This window comes from Bos indicus x Bos taurus, chromosome 15, assembly GCF_003369695.1.
Source record: "Bos indicus x Bos taurus breed Angus x Brahman F1 hybrid chromosome 15, Bos_hybrid_MaternalHap_v2.0, whole genome shotgun sequence".
Classification (NCBI taxonomy): Eukaryota; Metazoa; Chordata; class Mammalia; order Artiodactyla; family Bovidae; genus Bos; species Bos indicus x Bos taurus.
This window is the reverse complement of record NC_040090.1, coordinates 63,690,838-63,712,442: the sequence shown is the minus strand read 5'-3', so window position 1 is coordinate 63,712,442 and position 21,605 is coordinate 63,690,838. Positions and strand designations below refer to the sequence as shown.

Genomic DNA, 21,605 nt, shown 5'->3' with positions numbered 1-21,605 from the left:
GTTCAGTGAGTTTTTCAGTCTTTTTGGTGCTCTTTTGACCTGTTCTCAGTCAGAGAAGCCTATTTGTTCTTTGGCCCTGAGACTCCCCAGGCTGAGTGCTTTCTGGGGTAGAATCCCTCCTGTCCATGGCATCTGATCATAGTGTCTTTGGATGGGTGGGGGAGTCAGGCCTGCTGGAACAGAGATACTTCCCAGGATGAACTGCTTATTGTGACTCTAGTATCTCCAGTGGGGGTGGGAAGTGTCAGTCAGGCCTGGCCGCTCAGTGTGGCTCAATTATCCCTCTTGCTGGTGGTGCTTGGTGTACCCCTGGTGTCAGAAGGATGCCATCTGATTCTGGGGAGCAATGCACGGATCTGTGCTGCCTTCTGTTGCTAGGCTGGAAAAGACCAGATCTGGTTCTTCTTCTGTTGGCCGAGGGGATGTAAGATGCCCCGCTACTGTGTTTCCTTTCAGTCCCAGCACTCTGAACCAGTCCACCCGTCTTTGATTGGTCTCTGTGTTGTTTCCAGGATTTATAGATGTACTTAGAAGCAGCAGGGAGGCAGGTCTACACTGTTTGGACCAACTTTCAGCCCAATTATTTCTACATTTATCATCGGTTTCTGAATTATTTCTGATACTGAGTGATTTTCTTAGAGATATCTAGCTTATAACTTAGCAAAGTTTGGATGGTCCTCAAGTACCTAACTTTGTGTCTGCTTTACTATGGAAGAGGTATTATCATCATCATCATTTTAAGATGAAAGGATGAAAAGAAGAGCCTGGGGTCAGAATGAGGTTCTAGCTGAATGTACCTACCACAAAGGGCTACAGTGAGCACTAAATGAAATAAAACCAACAATGTACTGGTCACCAGTGCACACAGGCAACAGTGAGCGCCCAATGTTATTGTTCCCCTTCTTCTACACAACCCAATTTCCCTTAGTTGTTTGAAGTCCCTGAGGACACAATATTTTTTCACCTTTATCCTAGGGTCTAGAACAGTACCTACAATAAAACTTAGATAGCCTGACTAGCATTTACATCACTTGTTAACCTCTCTGTCTCCTTAGACAAACTCTTTTTCCCTTTTCTTAACTAAGCTCTTGAGCTCTTTGTGATTCAGTGTCTTGAATTACTTTCCTCCTCTCTAATCATTCACTATATCTTCAAGCAGTGTTTCTCTGTGTTCATGTATTTTGATGATTCTCTGCTTCTCAGTCATCTCATTCTTGGGCAAAGATATAAAATGATTCTTTCTTCTGAAAATTTTAGACAGTAACAATTAATTCCTGTGATCTGGCAGAGACTGGGTATTTCTTTAAGCATCCATTTTACTTGCTCAGAGTAATAGGCCTATGCCACAAGTACATGTTTTTAGCTAGTTTATTCACTCCTCGTGGCAGATCAAGAGGCTGTAAGAAGTTCTAAATTTAATTTCAAATTACTGTAATCTAAAAATTAAACCTAGAGAAAAATACTAGCATTTAAATCTTAAATGTCTCCCAAATCAGCATCTTCTATTGTCACATAAAATCAAACTCCAGAGAACATATTTACTTTGCCTTAACAAATTAAATAGGTAGAAAAACACTTTGATCTACAAATGCATGTGCACTCTGACAATGCACAACGAGAAAGCATTCCACAAATTAAGAAACAACATGCATCTTCTACCACCCTGTGCATATTTCTTTGGGACTTGGAAACAAAATTTTCCAAATTACACCCTAGAGCCTTCTGCCAATTCTATCACACACCCAGTACTATGTAGAACTGAAGTTTATGAAATTCCACCCCTCCCTTTTAAAAACAAACAAACAATACAAATGAAGGATTTATATTTACAAGTGGCTTAGGAACAGAGTAGACTCACACTTAGGGTAGAAAGCACAGAATTCAAGAGTACTCTTCCTTTCAGCAGGAAACTTAGCTTATGCGATATCCTTGTAACCAGAATAGATATTAAAGAAATTAACATTTTACCCAGCTTTATTGTTAAATTTTTTTCTTTGTATTGAAATAAACAGTTTGCAGATACTTCCTCTCAAGTCATTAAAACATGACCAGGTAAAAAAGATTAAAAACTACCGTAATTTGGATTAAGATACATAATATTTTTAGTTTCAACAGACAAAATATGCCACTGGTTCGAGGATACATGAGATCCTTTCGATTCAATGCCATTCCATGAAAAGCCGAAAAGCCACAAAACTAAGATAATTTATTGAACTCAATGTTTTTAGTAGATTAAGCTGCTTCTTTAGAAGCAAAAATCATCTTTGCATTTCTTTAACATTTAGGTCTTTACTGCTCAGAATGAATCATTTTTTTTCTGGATTAAGGTCAGGTGTATATTTTTAACCTTTCTGAAATGGTGCATAAACTTACATACAGCGAACTTCCATGAACTTTGAGGAGGCAAAGATACTCATGGGAAATGAGAGAAATGAGAATATTTACTGACTTTATATGACTTTATAAGTACTGATGTTTTGTAGTATCTGGATCTAGACATCCTGGGATGTTTGGACATGTCTGGAATCAATTAGATACTCTGGTCAGAAGGGCTCAAATTTAGACAAGAAGATCTCATACATCAATTGAACTGAGTTGATGGTTCTTTGCCATGAGAACACAGACAATATGTATCTGACTCTAGGAGCACAGTGTACATGTAATATCTAAGAAAAACAAAGACTTTATGTCTAAAATGTATTGTTTGGTAAACAGTAAGATCAGAAAAATATAAAAGAAATAAAGCCCTCCTTTTCTAGAGAGACTGACCACACGGCCTATGACTAAAAGCTCAAAGTTCCAATCAACATTAATTACATTTTATGCAATTTCCAATATTAAGCAGAAATTGGGCTCGTTAGCTAAAACAAGTCTACAAAGGGCAATATTGCCCTGGTGGGACTGTTAACTCTGAAGGATGATGTTTTATTTAACAGACAGCATGGACTTCATACATATCCATAATCAGTGCCTTTAAAACCAAACAACTTTAAAAGTTAGCAGCAGTTTCTGCAAGTACAAAAATACACATTTATTACATAACATATGGTAGTAAAATTTGTCAAGATATATTATACAAACTCAAAGCATTTTAGATAAAGCATTGGTCTAATATATTATAGATTGATGGAGTATAATAAAATGACATGTAGTCTGTCTTCAAATCATACAATATAATACTTTACAGCAATATTAATTATTCACATTAAATGTTGCAGGAGTATCTAAGGGAACACAGAGAACAGGAATGGTTATGGAAGAACCTCAGCATCTTCTATGCTTCAAACTGAGTAGATGGTTTCCTAACCACCAATGTGAAAGAAAAAAGGATACAACTATTATTTTGTTAAGCAGAGAAGCAATTTCTTCTGGAAAGACACTCCAAGCCATAAGAGCTTCATTCACATCTTGCGGTTCTGCAGTAGTATGCCCTAAGGGTGAGGGAATCCCTGTTGCCTTTATATATCATACCACAAAAGATGCATATGGACACTGAGGAGTCTAAATATACGAGTGGTTAGTTAAAAGGTAAAATCTACTTCACATCTGTGACTGAGATGGCCAGTGTCATAAAGGAGCTCTTTTGAGAGAGTTCTAAAAGTTAATTACAATGCTTAGGACAAACAGGGCCATGTCCCCTAGAGGTAGGTAGCACCTATAGCTAATACTGAAAGGACTTCTCTCTTACAGAACACGTTATTTTTTTATATAAGTGAAAAATGCAACCTTTAGAACAACATTGAGAAAATATTTGACATCAAAGTTTCTGGGTGGCTGAGGAAAATAATTTGAAATAAGTATTGTGGGGGGGAGGTCCATCTGATATTGAACTCAATGGGCTCTAAGCAACTTCTTTTAAGTATTTAAAATGAAGGAAGATGCACATCCATTTCTGATTCTTTTGCATCACTCTGGCTGGCAAGGCCTAATAACCCAAGGAAATAATCCAGGAGATGTACTGGTATAATCTTTAAGGCAAGAGGAGAAATGTCCATCAATATGGAATAAATCAATGGGGGTATAAACTGAACTATTGGAACAAAAAAGATGTAAAAACTTCTGGAGGTAAGATAATCCCAAGCCAATGACTGTCAAAAAGAAGGCCTGAGAGCCACTCTGACGGCTCCTCCACTCTGTGACTATTTATAACCTGCCAACCTCAAAACTGTTCTCTCAACTGACAAATGACCATCAGTAAAGAGATGACTTAGGAATTTTTTCTGGCTGACTAAGAGGTAAGGAACAGAAAAACATTTCAGCAAAGAGGAGTCATGCTTTGATCACATGTTTGCAACAGCAACTGGTTAAGAGAAAGGGCTGCTCTGGCAGTCTTTCCCTCCACACTAAGACAGTGGATACAGTGGGAAGGTCGTCTTATAACAGGACAAGGTTCTGAGCTCAGGCACCTTGAAAGGACACAGAGATGAGCAGTCGTCTCCTTCTTCCTCCTCACTGCAGTGTGCAGTGGAGCCTCTGTGGAGCACGAAACACTGATGGAAAAACTCAACCAATACAAAAAACAAAACAAACAAAACCACCTACAATATCATGGTACTCATGGCTTTCAAATCACTTCAGTTTTTTTCCTCTCTGGCTGCCACCAATGGGCTGATACCTGAAATGATGCTGTGAGGGTATGTGACTGAATATAAAATGTCACAGAAATGGCCACTGGTTTGGATTTGGGGAAAAATTTCACATAATTTTCTTTATTATCAGATGTGTTACCTCTTTAGCTTTGACTAGCGGCATTATTTTGGCCTACTTATTAAAAACATTCCATGGAATAATGGTTTCTCTGCAGCCCTCCCTCTCTCTCCACACTTCCTGTTTTTCGCTTCTTATCTCCTGGCTTCCTCAGGAACTAATCTCATCATAAACAGCATGTTTCCTCTACAGAAGATGCTTTCTCTAGCTGTCTGCTCATAGCTCTTAAAATGCACGACAGGATCCATCCATGCTTTAATATGGAAAAGGCTCCCAAACACTGAGGTCACAGAATTTTTCAGTCTAAACTTTTGGCCAAATAGTCTCAAGAAAGAGAATTCGTTTGTTGTCCTAAGTATTAGCAATGATTATCTTTATGCTACCCATCCCAGGTATTTTATACAAAGGGGTCATAGTAATTGTTGTCTCATTATCAGCCTGTTTCTGTTCTTGTAGATGTCAGGTTCTCATGGTGGTTACATGTCTTTGGCCAAATGTCTATCCTCAGCATCACACACCACGGGCGGCCCTGAGTCTGGGCTGGACGCATCATCCACAGTCAAAGAGCCGGGGGAGGATCTTCTCTGGGGCAGCATACCAGGAGAGCACTGCCCGCTATCCTTTCCTTCCTCGGGTGACTTCATATGAAGCCCAAGTCTGTCTTCCACGAGGCTGAACAGAGAGCTACAGTATTTCTCTGAGTCCTGGCTGGGGTAGGAACTATACCAGCGGGCCGTCTGAACAGCTCCCAGTCCTTCAGCTGCCCTTTGGGGCACGTCTTTCTGCCTTTCTTGTAGTATGATGGCTTCCGGAACACCAGAAGCATGTGCAGGAGGATCCGTGGGTCCTTTTAGAGAACCCACTTTATTTTCCTCTGGTCTGGGTGCCCTTGCCTTCTTTTTGAGAGACCAGTTTTTCAAACTGGCTACACCACTCTTCAACCATGTGCTGGGGTGAAGAGTTACAGAATGCATGTGTGAATGCCACTCTACGCTGTCCTTTTTTGTATAGGCCAGGCGGCCGCTGGCCTGCCCTGATGAGGGACCAGGAATTCCAGAAATGAGGCCAGAACTGCTAAAGTCAGAAGAAAGCTCTGCCTGTTTTCTTTGAAAAGTACAATCTATTGGAGAGGATGTTTCAGTGGGTGTAAACACAGAGTGTTCAGAAATCTGAGAAAAAGCACTATCTTGGGAGCTCACTGATGAACCAGATGGGGAAGTGCCTGGGGAGGACAAGCTGGAATAGCTAGTCCTTGAGCAAAGGTTTAAACTTGGGGGTAAAACCTTCTCCACGTTTTGGTTTGTGGCACTACTCTTGCCCACCTCAATCCCCATGACCAAACTCTGATTAATAAGCTTTTGGCCCTCCATTTGTAAAGACTTGTGCCGCTTGAGATAATCTTCCTCTCCATGCAAGAGACTGGCTTCGTAGCTGGCTTTCTGCTGCTTCTTTGGATAAATCCCCCTGAGATAGGTCAGTCTGCAGTGCTGGTCATCAATGCTGGGCTCTGAGCAGCGCCGTTGCCTCCTTGAACTCTTGAGGGTGTCTGCAGTGTGTGGCGGGGAGTATTCGGATGCATCCATGTCAAAGGGCTGGCTCCTGGGATGATCACAGGAGGACATGTGACTGTACGATGCCACGGAAATGGCTACTGGCTTGGATTTAGGAAAAAGTTTTACATGACTTCCTTCATTATCAGACAAACTTTTCTTCTTAACATTTTTACTAGCGGCATTTTTCTTGCTATCAATGCCTGTGACTAAACTCTTTTTAAAACATGTCTTACCCACTTCCTGAAGGGGTTGATTCTGATTCAGATGGCTGTCATCTTTTTTTGAGAGAATGGCATCACAGCTGGACTTGCGTAGCTTTTTCTGATAAAACTCCCTGAGATAGGAAAGCTTTGAATCGAGATAGTCGATGCTGGGCTCCGAGCAGCGGCGGTGTCGCCTCAGGCCTTTTGGAGCATCTGCGGCAGCTGTGGACAGGCGGCTGGGTGTGCTCGCGCCAGAGGCGGCCTGGGCGCGTGGGACCTTGGTGTACACTGCAGTGTCCACTGGCTTGGACTCAAGGGGCTGTCCCATTTGAATGTCTTCATCTTTAGAATGGCCTAAGTCAAAGTCACTCAGGGTTAAAAGGCCTTCCACCTCAGGCTGGTCAAGGTCATAGTCACTGAGGGTTAACACGGAGTCCATGCTTCTGCTACCCTGACCAAGTTTCTTTACCAAGTCACGACATGGGGCGTCAACATCGTCATTCAGCTCATTTTCCAAGCTGTCATAGGAGGAGTCATTCAGCTGGAAGCAAGAGATATCTGTAGAAAAAGCGAACCATGATTAACATTTTTAATGAACACAAATGCATGCTGCCTTAAAAATAAGAAAAAAAACCTAACTATGATGATATTTGGTGTAATTCTGTTTTTAAATATAGATTGTTCAAATTTTCACTCTAAGGAAAGAAAGAATCTTTCATAATCTCCCCAGATGTAAGTGCAAAATTAAAAATAAACTGTTGAGGTATACGAGATTTACCTCAGTTCCTGAAGAAATAGGCTTTCTTTAAGATTTCCTCAATGAGAAGATGGTCATAATACCAAGAAACAGTTAAAAATATAAAGAAATTAATGCCAGATATATCCAGGTTTGGATTAAGATTCTGTCTTTTAAATGGATCTGCTGGTGTATACACATAATTAACTCTAATCTCAAGAGAAACCATTTACCAGCCCTATCAATTTCTCTTTGACAAAGTTCTTTACTATATATTACTTTATCTTTACTACAATCACAACAGTTAGATATGATGGTTATCCATATTTGTAGATGAAAATATTGATGTTCAGTGGCATCGAAGAATTGGCCAAAGACAACATAACTAGTAATTGGTGTTATAAGAATTCATAATTTGGAATATTGAGCGTCTTTACTCCCCACACACCCCAGCCTGCCCCGTGATGTTACTTGTTTTTAATGTGTTTAGCAGTTCGCGAGAATTCTGAGAAGCCTCAGGGACCTCTAAGAGGGAGGCGAGGAGAAAAAACAGGGCTGTCTCTATTGCCTCTGGGCCTTCTCCTCCAGTTTCAACCAGAGCAGTTGTGTTATACATATTGGGGCTCCCTGTAAAGTTTATTTTTAAAAAGGTTAAAAACATCATACTATATAATGCTGCCACTAACAATCTGGGACCTTGTCTTATACACTTCTTAACCCTACCACAGTGTTAACATACCCTGACCTTCTAAGGAAGGAGCAGAATCCTAGACCTATTGACCGAGGTGAGAGGCCTTCTTCACCTGAGCTGCTGTGGGCTCCAGGATAACCACTGTCCCAGCTGATTTTCACAGACGTGTGTCTGTTTCCCACAAAAAACAATCCAGTTATTCACAATACCTGAGGCATTCTCTCTGGTATCACATCTCACTGAAACCTCTCCCAAGAGGGAAGTGATTTCTTCTCCAAATATCCGACAGCAGTTTTCAATAAGAAACTGTATAAGCAGAGAAACCTGTACAAAAAACGGACAAAAATGAGCTGCAAACTTCTCATACAGCCTGTCTGTAAATCACATTTCATATATGAATCCTAATTCTAACAAAAAATGCCAAAGAATCCCGAGAAAAATTCAGGTTTGCTTTACAATACAGTTTCCCCTACAAAACTATGATACTTTCAAGAGTAGTTTGAGTATAGACATTAATTTTAATCAGTAGACTAGTTATTACTTGTGGCCTTGGCTTAATACTAACATTTTTATACCAACTGTCTTGTCTTTAAAATTGGAGTAATTTTCAGTATTCTCTATAGGGCACTTGGGGTGAGGAAACACACTTTCTCATTAAAATTCATGAAGTGTCATTAAATGAAGACTTATAAAATGTATTTCTTATGCAAAAGGCAGGTGTCATGAGTTGGGAAGTTGGTACGTATCTACCTCTGTGGTTCTCTGTGAGGAGGACAGATAGCTGGAGAAAAAACTTGCACTTTGCTGACTAGTCTCTTCCTATGCATTTCTTTCTCTTAGCCCTGCCAACTGGAGGTGCTTCGGGAAGAGGTAAGATTTTACTAGGGAGCTTTGTGTCTCCATGAGATATACAGAAACCTTTACATAGCTTTTTTTTGCCCCAATAGCTGAAGCAAAGCCCCAACTCCTGTACTTATAATCAGGCAATACAGGAGTGTGTGATTTCAAGTAACTATTAGGTTGGGCCAAAAGTAATTGTGGTTTTGCACTGTTGAACTCTGCTGTTTGATGTTGGAATACATTCTTAAATAAATGTGGTTGTGGTATACATCATTTTAATGTGAAATTTTTGCTTTATGTTTTTGGCAAATGACACTACTTTCTGTGTATTTTATATCTATTTTAGACTATGGAAATGAAGTTAGACAAAAAGCAACTTTGAGCAATTTTCTTATTTGAGTTCAAAATGGGTCATAAAGCAGGAGAGACAACTTACAACATCAACAGTGTATTTGGCCCAGAAACTGCTAATAAATAGTGCAGTGCTATTTGTTTTTGCAAAGGAGACAAGAGCCTTGCAGATGAGGGGCTTACTGGCCAGCCACCAGAAGTTGACAGTGACCAACTGAGAGTAAACAGCGAAGCTGATCCCCTTACAACTAAATGAGGAGTTGCCGAAGAACTTATCTGAAGCAAACTGGAAAGGTGAAAAAACTCGCTAAGTGGGTGCCTCATGAACTGACTGAAAATTTAAAAAACTGTCATTTAGAAGTGTCGTCTTCTCTTATTCTATGCGACAACAATGAACTATTTCTTGATCGGATTGTGACGTGTGACCAAAAGTGGATTTTATACGACAATTGGTTATGACCAGCTCAGTAGCTGGACCAAGAAGAAGCTCCAAAGCACTTCCCAAAGCCAAACTTGCAGCAAAAAAAGGTCATGGTCACCGTTTGGTGGTCTGCTGCCTGTCTGAATCCCGGTGAAACCATTACATCTGAGACAAACGCTCAGCAAATTGATGAGATGCACCGAAAAGTGCAACGTCTGCAGCTGGCACCGGTCAAAAGAAAGGGCCCATTCTTCTCCACAACAACGCCTGACCACACGTTGCACAAGCAAGGCTTCAGAAGTTGACTGAACTGGGCTGCGAAGTTTTGCCTCATCTACCATATTCACCTGACTTCTTGAAAACCAACTACCTCTTCTTCAAGCATCTTGACAACTTTCTGCAGGAAAAATGCTTCCACAACCAGGAGGAGGCAGAAAATGCTTCCCAAGAGTTTGTCGAATCCCAAAGCATAGATTTTTATGCTACAGGAATCAACAAACTTATTTCTCATTGGCAAAAATGTGTTGATTGTAATGGTTCCTATTTTGATTAATAAAGATTGTGTTTGAGCCTAGTTATAATGATTTAACATTCGCAGTCCAAAACTGCATTTGCACCAACTTAAATAATGTATGAACTGGGTATTAGCAACATCTCCATTCATTAGATGAGGAACTGTGGATTAATGTAATTTTGCCCAAGATTGTAAATCTAGCAAGTGTTAGGGCTGAAAATTGAACCTTGACCTGTCTAATTCCAAAGCCCTTATTTATTTATTTTTTAATTAGAGGATAAAAACTTTACAATACAGTGATGGTTTTTGCCATACGTCAACATGAATTGGCCATAGGTATGCATATGGCCCCTCCCTTTTGAACCCCACTCCCACCTCCCTCCCCATCCCACTCCTCTAGGTTGTCAGAGGGCACTGGCTCTGGCTTCCCTGCGTCATAGAGCAAACCCCCTAAATAGATAGATGGCTATCTATTTTATACACGGTACTGTATATGTTCCAGTGCTACTCTCTCCAACCATCCTACCCTCTCCTTCCCTGGCTGTGTCCAAAAGTCTGTTCTTTACATGCGTCTCCTTTGCTGTCCTGCAAGTAAGATCAGCAGTACTATCTTTCTAGATTCCATATATATGCATTAATATATGACATTTGTCTTTCTCTTTCTGACTTACTTCACTCTGTATAATAGGCTCGAGGTTCATACACCTCATTAGAACTGAAAGTCCTTATTTATTTTTAAAATCACATCCACTGTTTTTGTATCACTCTAAGGTTTAAGTCAGTCATAGTTGTTTATCCTCCTTAAAGAGAAAAGGGAAGCAATCCAACGTCTATCACTCTTTTGCTCAAGAAATTACCTTTTTTGTCGTCTACTAGGATAGGATAAAACACTCAATGAATTCAGATTTACAATGATATGTACTTAGTACATATAGTACTTATTTTCTTAAGTATTTTCACTTAAGAAAATATGTATCTTTCAGAATTCATACCCCGAATTTTAGGTTCAAAATGGGGAATTGGTTCCCCAGAGCAGAAAAAGGAAAAACTTCATTACCTTTTTTGTAAATTCGTTTTCTAGTTCTGGGCTAGAGGAAGTAGGAGGCCAAAGAATGCTTGGGGCGATGCACACTGCTAAATTAAATGCGGTCATCTGATTGGATGAAGAATGTTGCTCAATGTTGTGTAATAACCCAAAAAGATACCTTAGGAGAAGAACATTGGCTCTCGGAAGCTGGTCTAACAGCCTAAAGACAGAAAAATGCACTCTGTAAGCAAACATTTCACAGAAAACCTGCACTGACAGGCAGTCCTCACTTTCACAGTTCAGACGTGCAGGACTGTCTGTTAACACGGCACATGCGAAGGGAGGACTGCCTATGAAGAGGAGAGAGGGAGCACTGGAGATTTATTATTTATTTTGCAATCCAATGAAAATGTAAAAGAACGCAAAAAAGTAATTCATAAAAAGATGCTGTCTGAAATATTTACCTGAAACTATTACAAAGTATCTTAAGCAAACCCTATAACATTCCAGAATATTCTCAACCAAACCCCCCAAAAAGCTTTCTAATGAAATTAAACAGTTGCATTTAATATGTAACTCCTTTACTTACTAATATGTAGCTCCTTTACTTCCAAGAAGCAACACAGGATTCTGTCTCTTGGTAAAAACCTAAACTTCAGCCATGAGACTCCCAGGTCCATTCTGCTCCGGCAGCTCTCAAGGTCAATTTTGCCCTGCATCTTTCTATCTCACTGACATTACTCGCACATATAATACAAGCTTATAATATTTTTTTCTAATGTTCCTATTTTGTAATTGATAAAGGATTTTAAATGATCATTCACTTGAAATGATTTTTATTGTCAGACAGAAAACAGATACAAATGTTGATAGTCATGGTGGTTGCTTTTTTCCAACAAGAATCTGTAACCTGGGGGAGAAAACTGGGTACTTGGACTCCTGTTGTATAACAATAGAAAGGCGTTTCTTCAGCACTATGGACTGACAATGAGAACAGTTTTGAAGGGACAAATTATGAAAGATATGGAAATGAATCAAAGGATTCCTGGATGTATTCAATGGAAAGTAAGGTACTGTTATCACACTCTGGGGTATCTGGGTCATAGGGGTTGAGTTATTTGACTCTGTAAACTGTAGATTACTGATAGCAGTGCACTTAACACTTGCCTGTAGACTCAAAAATCTTATCTGGTAGAGAGATAAATGGTTTATTTGCACATACAGTGCCCCACTCACCGCGCCCCATGCCCTAGCAGTAAAAGCCAGTTTTGCATCTATTTATAAATTCATTTCAGCATTTCTGATTTAATTATGTAAGTTGTGACAGTTTGAAATCTCTTTTGACTTTGCAGTAATATCTTACTAGTTCTCTAATGTTTTAAATAAAACCTCTCACATGTGCTTATTTTGTATTTGTATGAGAGATATAAGTCTAACCCTCTGTAAAATATCTTTTTTTTTTTTTTTTTACTTTACAATATTGTATTGGTTTTGCCATACATTGACATGAATCTGCCACAGGTGTACATATGTTCCCCATCCTGAACCCCCCTCCCACCGCCCTCCCCATCCCATCCCTCTGGGTCATTCCAGTGCACCAGCCCGGAGCACCCTATATCATGCATAGAACCTGGACTGGCGATTCATTTCACATATAATATACAAAAACATCATCTTTTTAACCATTTGTAGAATATAAAGTTTTAGACAATGAGCAACAAAAAACAGGATCTGACATTCACTGCCCCTGAATGATTTCTGCCAAAACAGACACAATTCTGTTACGTGGCTTTGATTCTGGTGTCTTCAACAGTTATATTATGTTTTTCTATTGATAACAGGTATCTATCAATAGTAGTGTGTAGATAATGACTTGTATTTTAGAGCTGCTCAAGAAAAACTGCACTAAACACGCATATGCAAATAAATGATTTTAGGATTCATGGGTTTTCACAGGACTGGAAGTATGCTTTTTGTTAACGGACTCTTCTTTCCTATAAGGGATTAGGGTGGCGAGACCTGCCAGCCACTTCTCTTTGCATTGAATACAAACGATGCATTCTTTGTGATTAGACTGAGATTTTGCAACTCCCTTCTTCCTCGACACTTTTCAACAAGTTGACTGTCCCTCTGAAGCATTCCCACATATTCTGCAGGTATCTCACTAGCATCGATTATACTACTTTGTAATTCTTGGTTTTATCTATCTGTTTTACTAGACTGTGAGACCCTTGAGGGGGAAGGAAGTTTCTCTTTATGGATTCAGTTGTTAAATGAAGTACATAAGGAATAGTCTGGTTAAACTAAGATGTAAATTATAGATTGAGTCTACTGTGTTAACTCTTGGTCTAATGGGTTTCAGCTCCTATCAGATTCAGATGTACAGAATGTGTAAAATGGTCAAGTATTCCATGTTAATAGGATTAGGGAAAAGCAATAAGAAAAGTGACAGTAGATAGCATAAATCTATATTTAAACTGGTCCCCACGGATATGATTTTGATAGTGATTATGGCTCAGTGGGTGAAGAATCCACCTTCAGTGAAAGAGACACAGAAGATGTGGGTTCAATCTCTGGGTTGGGAATATCCCCTGGAGGAGGAAAGGGCAACCCACTCCAGTATTCTTGCTTGAGAAATCCCATGGACAGAGGTTCCTGGCAGGCTACAGCCCAAAGGGTTGCAAAGAATCAGACACAGTTGAGTGACTAAACACAGCAAGCACAAGCATACTACCTTCCTAGACAAGCTTACAAAATATAAGCTTTTTGAAAACCATTTTTGAAAAATGACCAAGTCAGAATAATTACCTTTGAACTGCATTTATTTTCTCTTCATCATTTCCTTGATCCATTACACAGACCCAGTGATCATAGAGATCTGATGAAAAAATACTTCCTGGAATATTTCGTAGAAAATCCTTATATAGAGGGGAAAAATAAATATTTTAAATTGTTATTCTCAGGTTAAATATTTTTAGAGACATTAGGAAGAAGACACTTTATTGAAAAGTACAGTTACGTTCTCTCTTCTTTGGACTACATGGAGCTCAGTGCCAACCCCTCAATGATGTGCACCCATAGAAACATTTGCTTTGATATTTTTCTAACAAAAACCAGAGGGAAACTGGAGTCTGGACTATAGTGGTAAAGATAAAGGACAACTTGCTTAGGCTGAAATCTCCTGTTTGTGCACATTTTAGCAAACTAGTATAACATGGCGGGGTCTGGCAAACCTAAATCCTTTTTATTTCATTAGTTAAAAGAAATGTATGAAGACATTTGTGAGATTCATAATATAGTAATCAGTCATCCAACCACTCAACAAATATTTATGCATATGTGCCAGGTACTGTTTGAGGTGGTAGGGATAGAGTAGCAAATTAAACCAAGTCCCTGTTATATTAGAACTTTATATTCCAGTGGCTTTGGTGAATAATTTCATGCAGAGATGCTTAGAGCTTCTCCTAGTGTTCCCCCTAGAAGGGCTCTCATATATTAGGAGAAGGAAGCATTCCAGCCTATGGCTGGGCTCTGGAAGCATGGGGCAGCACCCCACACGTAATGTACATTAAATAACATGTCTCTGGTACATTATCCTTTCTGGTCTTTGAGACTCTTATACTGAGACACTGGCGGGGCTGGGTGTGATGAAACCAGACTATGACACAAGCAGGATACATCCAACAGTTTCCGGTTTGACATATGTTAATAAAAACTTTAAAAATAAAGAATTCTGGTCCTGGTCCTGTGTTTCCTATTTTGTTCTAGGCCAAAATGGCAACCCACTCTAGTGTTCTTGCCTGGAGAGTCCCAGGGACGGGGGAGCCTGGTGGGCTGCCGCCTATGGGGTCGCACAGAGTCAGACACGACTGAAGCGACTTAGCAGCAGCAATCTCTTTGTTGCTTTTGGCACTGGTTGACTATCTGCTTATAAGTTCCTGCCTACAATGTGGAGACAGGTGAAAATCTGGAACTGAATAATTTTAATTCTTGTTGGAAAATCAAATCAGCAACTTTACCTTTGTGCCTTAAAAAGGGAATGTACAACTTGTTACTTATATGTCATGTTTATACTGCTAATATGGAAGCTGTGACTCCTAAGTGTTGCAGTTAACTAGGTGAGCATGTTTCCTACTAGCTAATCAGCTTCTTCATGGCAGAATCAGACCCTCACCTTCTACTTCATACACCTTAATGCCAAGCACATTCCCAGACAGGCGTGCGTGCGTGCTCATGCTCAGTCGCTCAGTGATTTCTGACTCTCTGCGACTCCATGGACTACAGCCTGCCAGGCTCCTCTGTCCTTGGGATTTCCCAGGCAAGAATACTGGAGTGGGTTGTCATTTCCTTCTCCAAGGGATCTTTCCAACCCAGAGATTGAACCTGCATCTCCTGCATTGGCAGACCACTGAGCCACCTGGGAAGCCCCAGTCCCAAACACAGTAGAGGTCATTAGTGAACTGTGGCTATTTGTCATCTGGTCAAATATTAGTGAAGGACAAGGAAAGGTCAATTAACTATATCTACAGTAATTTTGAAAACCTCTTGGTAGTCATGTCACCTATTATCATACTTTTTTTTTAGAGTAGTTAACAAGTAGGAAGATGATTGATACAAAGTCTTTTTTCTGTTCTATTTTCCAGTAGTAATATCCATGGATATATGTGATTCAGATGTGTCATCATAAAAATTACCTCTTTTCTGGGTCAATCTATCAAATTTTCATAATTTCAGACTAATTTTAGTGGCTGCACCTACATTAAAAGTCAGATTCAGAAGAGCAAAAATCTGGTATTTCAAAATGGGGCAGTGACAATACCTCTCTTTTAAAATCTCAGTGGAAAACACAGTTATGATCTGTCTTGAAGAAAAACATCATTAAATCTTAAAACCTACACTTGAAAGATAATAACTTGTAACATCTCAATGAACTCTCCACAGCTGGAATAACAAGTTACGAAATAACAACCACCATTGGATCTGAGAAGGGACGTGAAAGCTGGTCCTGAATTACAATCACCAGCTCTTAGCACTCAACCAAAAGTCTTCTCCCTTCCAAAAACAGAAACCAGGCCATCAGCAGAACTCCCAAATTAATTTGAGATGAGATTCCTACAGGATTAAAAAAGTGCTTTTCCTCAGAGGTCTGATGAATCAAAAATACAGTATCACAGGTAATTTTCTTCCAATTAGAATTACATTTAAACAAAACCAGTGTAAGTAAAAAATTAAAGGAAAATTATTTAAGTACTGCTTCCAAATAGTCTTAAAAATAACAAACAAAGAAAAGCTCAAAAACTTTTGGCAAAAAGTATCCCTTTCTTTCAACTGCTTGGAAGAAATGAGAGTAAAACACAGCTACATGATTATCACACTTTAGTTAGAACTCATATAACCAGATTTTTCATTTGGATTAATTTTCGTCTTTTGCCTATTCCTCTATAAGTACTATTTCTTCACTGTGAAATATGTTAAACTGTTCTAGAACCATACTTCTTTGTAGCAGCCTCAACAATTTAGAACAAACTTTTAAGAAGCGTAGTGCTGTGACGAATAGCATACTAAGGAAAAATTTCTAAAACATAGGCTTTAACTTATTAAAAAATGGGAGAAAGCCTAATTTTATGACAAAAATCAAAGAAAAATTTATCATGCATATACTTGCATGCCTGCTATGTATCTGGCTAAGCACACTATACATACCTTTTTTGTTCTCCAGGACTGAAAGGTAATCACAAACCCTGTGCAAAATAAATTAGATGACCCTAGCTCCAATTTTCCAGTTCTTTTTTAAAAAAATTATTGATTTATTTAGGCTGTGCTGGGTCTCCCTTGCTGCACAGGCTCTTCTCTAGTTGTGACAAGTAGGGGCTTCTCATTGCAGTGGCTTCTCTTGCTGTGGAACACAGGCTCTTAGGTACACAGGCTTCAGTGGTCGCAGCTCCCACGCTTTAGAGCACGGGCTCAATAGTTTTGCATGGGCTTAGTTGCTCCTCGGCATATGGGATCCTCCTGGAGCAGGGATCAAACCTGTGTCTCCAGCACTGGCAGGCGGATTCTTTACCACTGAGCGACCAGGGAAGCCCCTCTCCAGTTCTTTAGAGTGACACTTTATTGTGAAACTCTATGGTGGGGTTGTTTAAGAGCAGATGAGGCTCTTTTATCAAGAGGCATCTGATTATTCACTAAGTCATAAAATACGATTGTGTAAGGAACTGACCAGGAGGAGGCACATGCAGGAGTCTTCTTCATCATGCTTTCCTTAATTTGGTTTTTACGCTCCAGGCCTGGGGATGCGGGCTGGGGCACTGTCTCTACCCCTGGCTCTGGGACATTCCAACCCTGTCCAGAGAGGGAGCCTCCAGCTCCCCCAGAATCCCTTCCAACCCTGATTCTGATCTGCAGAAGCTATTGCTCAGGTCAAAAGCTCTGCAAAAAGCTAGTTTTGACTCTAGATTTTCAAACAATGTGAGGTATTTTCATGAATGTGAGGAGGAAAACATTTCATAAGATCAACTCAACTATGGATGTGAGTTAAGTAACCATAGGTGGGGGGGTGGTGTCATGATGGGGGGAAGGGGGAGGATCTGGCTTTTTTGCCATAAGTAAGCTTATTTGCCACAGACATTTTTGCCACAAGCATTTCTCCAGCAAATACTTTAATCAAATAATGAACTGGCTATAAGGCAGTTCTGCCATAAAAGATAAAATAACAAAAAATAAATGAGGGATACTAAGAAGGACATAATAAAACAATTAGAATAACAGAATTAAAGACTTTATTGTGAAATACAAAACACTTGAACACATTTAAAATGTGTGTAACTGCTGTATTTAAAATGGATAACCAACAAGGACCAACTGTATAACACAGGGAACTCTGCTCAATGTTATGTGGCAGCCTGGATGGGAGGGGAGTTTGGGGGAGAATGGACACATGTGTATGAATGGCTGAGTCCCCTTGCTGTTCACCTGAAACTATCACAACATTGCTAGTCTCCCATATTCCAATACAAAATAAAAAGTTAAAAAATAAAGTGTGTATAGATTCATGGCAATACTGCACAATTCATATTATTAATTCGATATTTTTTCATGGGTTATACTAAAGCATTTGTCTTCCAAGTCTTTCATTCACAATACACACACCCACACGTATATGCATATATATACAGACTGTTGGTTTGTCTCTTGTTCAGCATTGCACTTTTTGATTTTTTGCTCAGATTTCTTAGGAGAGGCATCAAGCTTCAAATACTAGGTACTAGGATACATATTTGTGCCTGAGTTTCTGTGAAAGCCTTGCACATTATTTTTTGTTCTTGGCATATTGCCATTTGTTCTTGATAAACATTTCAGAGTTCTAAGGGAAATGTGGGTTCATGCTATGTCTTCAAGGCCCTTGGTCTCTTTCAACTCCAATGTAGTATATTTCAAAATGTGAAACCAATTCTTGGGACAAATCACTGTCATCTGTCATGCTTTTTATATTGTATAGGTCAAAACAAACTGTCAACCACTTATTTTATTTTTTTAGCAAAATTACCATAAGGTTAATTATATGGTTATATGTCTAAAATGTCTGTAGCAAAAATGCTTGCAGCAAAGAAGCTTATTGTGAAATATCAGATATACATGGGATCAAGGATACCAAATGTGGTAAGGGGTTCATAAAAGAAGGACTAGATGTTGCAATCATTCTTGCTCCACCTTTACTTTTTAAAAAGCATTGAGGGGGGATACTGTATAACTGAAGAGAATTTTCACTACTCTCAGTGAGCAATATTTTAATTATTAGGCAAATGTTTGTTTATTATGGTAAAACTCTGCTTTGAAGTTTAATAAAAGTTTATTTTTGAAAATTTTGTCTTAGGAAGATAGACTGTGAGAAAGTCATCTAATCGGGATGTTTATTTTGGTAAATATACTGTGTGTTATAATTGTTTTTAATTTTCATTTCATCTTTTTTTCTTTTTTGCATGGGGTAGCAGAAGTGAAGATGGGGACAGTGACGTGGGATGAAAAATTTTAAAATGACTATCTGACATGCCACATCATTAGAAGTGGCTTTTAAATGCCAGTGTGATTCTGTGACCACTGGAGGAGGAAATGGCAACCCACTTCAGTATTCTTGCCTGGAGAATCCTGTGGACAAAGAGGAGTCTAGTGGGCTACAGTTCATCAGGTAACAAAGAGTCAGACACAACTGAGCACACACATGACTGTATGAAGTTTTTTTTTTTTTTTAAACACTTTTCAGATTCTATTTTTATCATGGTCTTCTTCAGATGGGAGTAATGTTACAATGAGATAAATCAATTGTCTTTCTCCAGAGCTATGCTGTGGGGTGGATGAAGGGAGAAACCTTCCTACCTTTAAGACAGATGCTATTACGAAAATAGATTCACAGTCTAGTTGTACTTCAGCTCCGGAATTCAGTTTTTCTTTCAGCTCTCTGCAGGATTTCACATTGGCCGACTGTCTGAAGATGCCTTTTGTGAGAGGTCCTTTCTGATTAAGAAATAAAAGCATATCCTATGGGGAAGCAAAAGAAAAAGAAAATCAAGATGGCACTTCATGCAGAACAAGCAAGGGAACATATATTTGCTCTTTCCAGCTGCTAGAGGTTGGGGTGTACCAGGGGAAAGTCCTGAAGGCCTGGGGCTAGAAGGCCTGCTAGAGGATTAAACTCTACTTGCTTTTTGGCATCTCTAAATTTCTTTCTCCTATTTACGCTTGCTATATTTAACATCTAAAACATTTTAAACACTTGCTTTAATGAGACTTTTTTCAGTGAACCAGCAGTCACTTCAAGGTACCTGTTAACTTGTCTCTCTCCTCCCTAAGTATTCTCCCATTACTCTCCAATATGGATTCTTTTCCCCAAGTATGAAAATGCTCTTCCCAAATTCATTCTCCACTTGCTTATCTTGTTCTTTCTTTTTTGGGGTATTTGTTTCTGGCTGTGTTAGGTCTTAGTTGCTGCATGCAGGCTCTTCATTGAGGTACATGGGCTTAGCTGCCCCATAGCATGTGGGATCTTTGGTCGGTTCCCTGCCCAGGGATAGAACCCATGGTACTGAAAGGCAGATTCTTAACTACTGGTCCACCAGGGAAGTCCCCTTGCTTGTGTTTCTTTTCATGTGGCTTTACACTTTACTTCCTTCTTCTTCTTTTTTTTTTTTTTTTAACAAATATTATGTTTTTGTTGTTTTTTGGTTGTGCTGAGTCTTCATTGTGGTACGCAGGCTTAGCTGCCCTGTGGCATGTGGGATCTTAGTTCCTGACCAGGGATTGAATCCTTGTCCCCTGCATTGAAAGGTGGATTCTTAACCGCTGAACTATCAGGGAAATCACTATTTCCTTCTTTTAAAATCAGCTTCCAAAATCATCTCCTTTAGGAAGCTTTCTCCATTCCATCCATTCAATTCAGTCTTTTATTTCACTTTCTTTATAGTTGTGTGCCCTCTGCTTGCTGTACAGGAAGAGAATGGGTGTTGGAGACAAGCAACCCATGGGATCTGGAACCTAGCTATGACACATATTTATGGCGTGACCTTTGGTAAACTTGGGCGGGGGTTTCCCTTTTATTTGTAGAGTAGGGATGATGGTAATGATGATGATAACTACCTTCTAAATCTGTTGTGAAGGATAAGCAATAAAGTGGCTAGATTAGTACCTGGAGCTTATAGATAGATGCACAACATAGAATAAAGGGCCAGGCACCTAGCATATTGCTTGGGGATACTGGACACTCAATAAATATTCTTTAACACGACCCATTTACTATATTAACTGGAAAAAATATATACTCAGTGGCTTTCATTTGATCTCTTATACATACAAAAGATAACTAAATACCAGAAGATGTATCTTTATACTTAAAAACTTGGAATACAAATAAAATACAAATTAAAAAATGTTAAGATTTAGTCTGTGTTGCTAAAGTGATTAAATGAGACTTTCCGAACAATGCAGGGTTCAAGAAAGGCTGTGAGAAAAATGTCAGGGCTAATGTGGATTCTCTGTCTGCAGTGTAGGTTCTAATTTATCTGAGCAGGTTAATGGGGCTCTTGCCTGAAATCAGTAGGCTAGATTATCCCTCCCTATTATGTCTGCCTTATGACTCTGCAGTAGCTTAATCAGATTTTTTTTTCTTTGGAGGAATAATAAAGATTCTCAGCCAAAGCAATGGGTATCTATAAATTTCCCATTTTTTTAGGGAAAGATTTACCTCCCAGAGCATTCCTTTCCCAAACTTCCTTTTCTATTAGTGCTATAGGCCAAAATGAGACTTACCAAGACAGCTTTGGGCAGATTGTCATTCTCACAAATATCTGGCAGAGAAACCCCGAAGAGCTGTCCTGGGATAGGAGACGTTGGTGACACAGGCAAGTTATCCAGGTGAATGCTAGAACCCCGCCAAAAGGCCCAGTTTATGATAGATCTTCTCCTTTTAAATGTCTTCTGACCTGAATCTAAGGAAGAAGTGAGATTATTAGGAAAAATAATTCAATTCACTTCATCTTATTTCTACAGTTTTCCTTTTACAGTATGTCCAT

General features: G+C 39.3%; 1 protein-coding gene across 4 annotated transcripts in view; it reads right to left on the bottom strand.

Annotated features, from left to right (window-relative positions):
- Positions 1-1,806: 1,806 nt before the first annotated feature.
- The window catches only part of ARHGAP20 (Rho GTPase activating protein 20), a 211,222-nt gene continuing 191,423 nt past the window's right edge, over positions 1,807-21,605 (bottom strand). For all 4 annotated transcript variants that reach the window (XM_027563800.1, XM_027563799.1, XM_027563802.1 and 1 more), the window contains 6 exons: positions 21,343-21,521; positions 19,417-19,578; positions 13,852-13,961; positions 11,074-11,263; positions 8,100-8,214; positions 1,807-7,021 (listed from right to left, as the gene is read on the bottom strand). In XM_027563800.1, coding sequence (XP_027419601.1) covers positions 5,184-7,021; positions 8,100-8,214; positions 11,074-11,263; positions 13,852-13,961; positions 19,417-19,578; positions 21,343-21,521 — 2,594 coding nt within the window. In that variant the 3' untranslated portion in view covers positions 1,807-5,183. The remainder of the gene's footprint in view (positions 7,022-8,099; positions 8,215-11,073; positions 11,264-13,851; positions 13,962-19,416; positions 19,579-21,342; positions 21,522-21,605) is intronic.